Genomic DNA, 5,637 nt, shown 5'->3' on the forward strand with positions numbered 1-5,637 from the left:
ATTATTGTCGAATAATTGCTTTAAATTGAATCTGGCGTGTCAGATTCAAATGAGACTTTATACTTCTTGTGATTGATATACGAAATAAAATATATGTTAGATAAGTAATTTTATTTATATATATTATTCTCTTTTTTTAACTTACTAATTACTTGACTTGTTTTATATTTATAAAATTCACATACATTTTTTTTCTTGTATCACTTGATTATACTCTTTTTTAACATTGTGTGGTTATATTTAAACGGTGTATTAACATAGTCGATGGATAAAATAGATTTATATTTAATATTTTTATTTGTTGTTTGTATTTGTTTATATTTATTTTTTAATTTTACATTTTGAATATATATTTTTAATTTAAAATAATTATTTTATCAATTTTAATTATACCACATACATTTTTCAATTTTATTTGTTTTTCTATTTGACATTTTTTTAAGCATAACTTTTATTTAATTATAGAACTATCTCCAAATAAATAAGAATCATTTATAATAAAATTACACCAATAAAAATAATGTTATTATTTTTTTATCATAAAAAATGTAAACACACACCATATATTTTCACAAGTATAATGTGAATATTAAATTATAAATTTATAAATGAAATGAGATTTTATTTTAAGGATTAAATTAATTTGCTGGGATTTGCCACTAAGAAAAAAATTTAGATTCACCACAAATATAAAAAAAAAAAAAAACATGATACTACTTTAACCTAAACAGTTAATAATTTACTTGTTCTTATATCTGATTCAATTTTATCACTATTATTTGAATTTTTTAACTCGTGTTTAAATTTTATCATTATTTTAAATTTTTGGTTTTAATTTATTTATAACCAGAAATACTAGAATCGACTTAATTTTCTTGTTACCAAATAATTTAAAATAAAAATTCTTATTCAAAATAAAACATTCAAGTTTATAAAATAAAAGATTTAAAAAAAAATAAAAGATAGAGGAATGTATCTAAAAAGATAGAGGTCTTCTAATGCACAGCAACATTATCTGAAGGGAAGTCCATATATGAACTTATAATGTTATCTGCATGGCATCAATGTTACAAGATAAGAAAAACCATCAATTTAATCCCCAAAATACTTATATTGACCTATTTAGCTCGGTTGAGTTTGTGGAAGCTTTATGATTCTTGAGTATCATGTGAATTGATTTGGACTTGTCTTCTTCAACTATTTCCCTGAGTATGTCATCTTCAATCATCTCTACTTGGGAGTGTGAGGTGTTCTCATGGAAGGCCTCACTGAAAATCATGCTGGAAAGCCACTCTTTCCAAGTCGTTCTTTTGTACTTATCTTCCTCTAATGTGCCTGTTGCCAAAAGCTGATACACATAAACCATCTTTTTCTGACCAGGACGAAAGGCCCTTGCAATAGCTTGCTTTGTCTTCGATGGATTCCACTCTGAGTCCAGAAAAATCACTCTCGAAGCTGCTGTCAAACTAATACCTTCTGCACAAGCTGTAATGGAAGCAAGGAGCACCTTCGATGGTCCTTTCGCTTCTTCAAACTTATCTATCACTTTCCCACGTTCAAACAGTTCTTGTTCCCCATTGAGCAACAGAATTTCTCTACCTTTCTGCCATTTCAACACCACCTCAAATAACTCTACCAATAACTTCACAGGTGCATGATTGTGGCAGAATATAAGTACTTTCTCCTTCTCCATAACACGGAGAACGAGACTCATAACAAATTTAACTTTTGACCCTACTTTCAAATCATACCTGCATTTCTCCAGCTGCTGCAGCTGCTCCAGAGGGATAAACTTCTCTGCATACGAGGCTGTTTTAACCAACCATGGATGTATTGATCCGAGGATTATCAAAAGCTCTAACTCCAGAGGGAATCCCGCGCAATCAGCCATTTTCCTGTGCAGTTTCTCCAAAATTTCACTCTGCATGCCACCTGTGTTCATCAGCAACGTATACATTTGCAAGCCAGGAACACTGTCAAAACTTGTGCTCTCATAAATATCTACGAAACCGCTTGTAATTTTCTTCAACATGGTTAGACCTTGCATTCTCTCATGTTCGTCACTTGAATCAACTTTCCCAGCAATGTTGTCTAAGAACAATTTTCTAGCTTGTGACTCCAGCAAATGGCGTTCCTTCTCTGCCCTTTTTCTTTTCCTTCTGTCGTTTGGGTCTAACTCTTTCAGCACTTCGTATATAAACTTTGGTCTTGCCAAGCAAAGTGTGTTAAAGTATTCACAGAAGTTATTCTGAAATAACGTACCAGAAAGTAGAATTCTTATATCTGTTTGCACTTTCATCAACACTTTCCTCAACTTTGATTTAGTGCTTCTAGGATTGTGACCTTCATCAAGTATCAGGATCCCAGGACTTTCCCTCAATGCTTTAGCCAAATACTTTCTGGGTGTAAACCCTGAACCCTCTCTCATCAATGCTAAAAAAGAGGCATAACTCATGATCAGAACACCTGGGTTTGCTTGCCACTTTTTTATTTTGTCCAAGCAGTTCAAAATATGCTTGACATCTCTATTTGGATGTAGAAAAGGAGGAAGGGCAATTGAATTTTGCATATCGTCTCTCTGAGGTCTACGGCTTCCATGAATCAGATACACTGGCATAGAAATATCCCATTTGATGAATTCTTTGTGCCAAGTGTGAAGAGTGGTTGTTGGAGCAAGGACAAGAGGCTTCATCCCCGGAAATAGCTTTGAATAGCTAATGAGAAATGCAATGATGAGAAAAGTTTTACCAGATCCAGGAGAATGAGATATGATACAACCCCCTCTTCTTTCGGATTCTGCATCCATTAGTGTTGGATCCGTAGACCCACCAATATTTTGCCAAAGAAATTCGAAAGCTTTCTTTTGGTGGACATGCATCTTTTCTCTAAGTTCAGGGATCAACTTCCAGACGTTGTCATGTTCCATAGAAGTAAGTTCATCACGAGTTGATAACTGATGGAAAACATCATCTTTATCACCCTCTTCTCCACTGCATTGCCTCTCCTCTTGGTGCCTCGCTCGGTAATGCTTTTCTAGCTGTAAATGTTTTGAACAAATCAGGAGACTATAATTGCATAGGCCTTTTGAAAAAAACATCATCAAAGAAATCAAACCGTACACTTCAAATTTTGAATTTGACTTACAAAGGGTGGCGTCACGTACTTTATCTCAGTTTTCACAGAGCCACATTTGAAACAACAAATTCCAATTTGTTCATTCAATCTGTAGTCATGTGGACAAGTATGATTAGGTTCTTCGGAATTCTCAACAAAATTGGCAGCATTTGAATCCTGATGTGACAGTTAAACTGATCAGATCAACCTTAGAATGTAAGATAAAAAACCAGAATATACAGAGACAAATCAAGGAAGGAGTAAATATGATTATAGAACAACATGAATAGTACTTCTTCAGAAACTGCATTTCAGTTTTATCTGTTAAGAGAAATGCAACATAGAAAAGGAATCAATGGTTATAACTTACTTCTTCAATATGATATGATGCCATTGCCATCTCCATCTCTCTCCACAGCATATCTATCTCAGAGATTTGTTCATCTTCCTCTGTTTGAGGCGTTTCTGCTTCCTTCTTTTTCTCCGATCTGTTGATTTCGTTCCACACTTCCATTACAGTTGGTTCTTCTTTTGTTGGAGTTCTATAAATATCCTTGAAGTAAGAATCAATCATTTCCTCGTAGGCAGATGCATTTAAACTTCTATCATTTCTTCTGTTGAAGTTTAAATTTGAATTCAAGTCTCCACATCCAGGATCACAACCTTCATCACCTTTCAGATCTAAAGGTCTCTTCCTCTTACGCTCAGTGTTGCTGTAATTTGCATTACCTCTAGTAACGTTGTCATTGAGGGCATGATGCTCAGGGACTAATGAATCTCCTTCTTCAAGAAGAGAAACACTAGCAAGTTGAGTTTGATGTTCATTTTGACCGTCCTCACCAGACTTTATTTCATTTTTTCTATTCCTCCTGCAGTATACTTTAATCTCTCTGCTAGAACACATGTCATCACCATCTTCCTTCCCTTTCTTGGTCTTGTATGGCCAGGTTCGAACATCGCCAACCTTTATTTCAGAAACATTATCACAACTAAAGTACCGTTCAGGTGGTATGTTCCTACGTCCCGATCGTCTTAAGCCCTGAACATCATCACGGGAATCATCTGCATGGCCATTTGCATCAGTGTCAGATGCATCAACTTGAGTAACAATGGGCTTTAACGTGCCATCGTGACTCACCTCAAAATTAAAAACACTTATCCGAGGTTTCATGTTTAATGAAGAGCTGCCAACATCCCTATCTAAAATTTGATACACAATCTTGTTTTGCACAGATCTTACACAAAATGAAACCTTCTTTAAAGAAGATATAACAACTAACCATGAAAGATCAGATAAAAATTTTCCATTGATCAATTTAGTATGCGACAGATTGGAGCAATCTTCGGATAATTCCCATCGATAGTGTTGATCTTCACAAACACTACGATCAAGCTTCTGGAGGATGGCAATCTCATTTATTCCGATTACCTTAACCTCTTTACTAAGAGTTCTTATCTTCCTACCAAGTGAACCTTGATTAACATACAAGTTTACATAATACAGACACGAGCATCCTGAACTATGGGGTTTTCTCTGTATAGAATTTATTTTAGCATCAACCCACACCTACAATTAAATTGATAAAGAGAAACTTGGTTAGAATTTAAATGTCCTTAAGACTATATTGTAATTCATAGATTAAAGAAGAGAATCAAACAACCAATATCAAGGAAAACTGACAAATTCAATTTAACAGAGATCTAAAACTAAAAAACCTTTACTTACCTTGTTATCAGAAAATCCATCTGAGTTAGTATCACCACTCTGCTGAGATGCTGAGAGAACACAAATGTCAATCCCACCTCTTAAAAATTCTGAGCAATCTGATAAAGTGGCTTTTCGTGATCTTATTCTAAGCTCTGAAAAAGGGCCCTCCTCTATGGTCCTATGGTGATTATCTATGGATTGCAGACTCGTAATTCCTGCCTCAATTTTTATGAGCTCTACAGCTTGCCATGAACCAGACAGAAGTGTCTCGAATGCTGTTAAAAACAAAATTTTGGGGAAGTTAAAATGGTGGAGAGACTAATGATATGTAATGACTAAGGAAAAAAGATTTGCAGCAAATTGGTACAAATAATAGGAATGAACTAGGAATAAAAATTTCACTGTGAATTAAAGATGTTCCTCAGTTGAATCAGAGCATTTTCAACTTCTCCATTATCATAAAATCCACTATCTAATATTGTACTGATATTTATTTTTGCTGTATTATTTGTCATGCATGGTGATGATGGAGATATAAGGAAATACTTACCATAAGCGTGGAATGGATTCTTTGATTGCCGTGAATGTCTTCTTTTCTGCATTATGGAGTTTAACTTGTATTGTGTTTGTGTGCAACTACAGTACTAGGGTTTTATATCAGCACCTGCAGTACTAGATAGTATTAGGAACAAGTATAACATCCAAACTACTACGAATCACTCATAACATTTGCAATCCCCCAACTAAATAGAACAAAACATTAACTGCAACTAGCTACAATTAAGTTTAGCATGAATATTTTTTAAAGTTACAAT

The 5,637-nt window shown here is 34.2% G+C and overlaps 1 protein-coding gene across 1 annotated transcript; it reads right to left on the reverse strand.

Moving 5' to 3' along the window:
* Positions 1-993: 993 nt before the first annotated feature.
* LOC114191232 (SNF2 domain-containing protein CLASSY 1-like) lies at positions 994-5,424 on the reverse strand. Its single transcript, XM_028080408.2, has 5 exons — positions 5,373-5,424; positions 4,841-5,097; positions 3,485-4,681; positions 3,145-3,291; positions 994-3,037 (listed from the first exon to the last, which is right to left on the reverse strand). The coding sequence occupies exons 1-5, from the start codon at positions 5,422-5,424 to the stop codon at positions 1,109-1,111; spliced, it is 3,582 nt and encodes a 1,193-aa protein (XP_027936209.1). The 3' UTR covers positions 994-1,108.
* Positions 5,425-5,637: the final 213 nt, after the last annotated feature.

Source organism: Vigna unguiculata, chromosome 1 (assembly GCF_037176805.1).
Source record: "Vigna unguiculata cultivar grain cowpea cultivar isolate G323 ecotype 2 chromosome 1, ASM3717680v1, whole genome shotgun sequence".
Taxonomy (NCBI): Eukaryota; Viridiplantae; Streptophyta; class Magnoliopsida; order Fabales; family Fabaceae; genus Vigna; species Vigna unguiculata.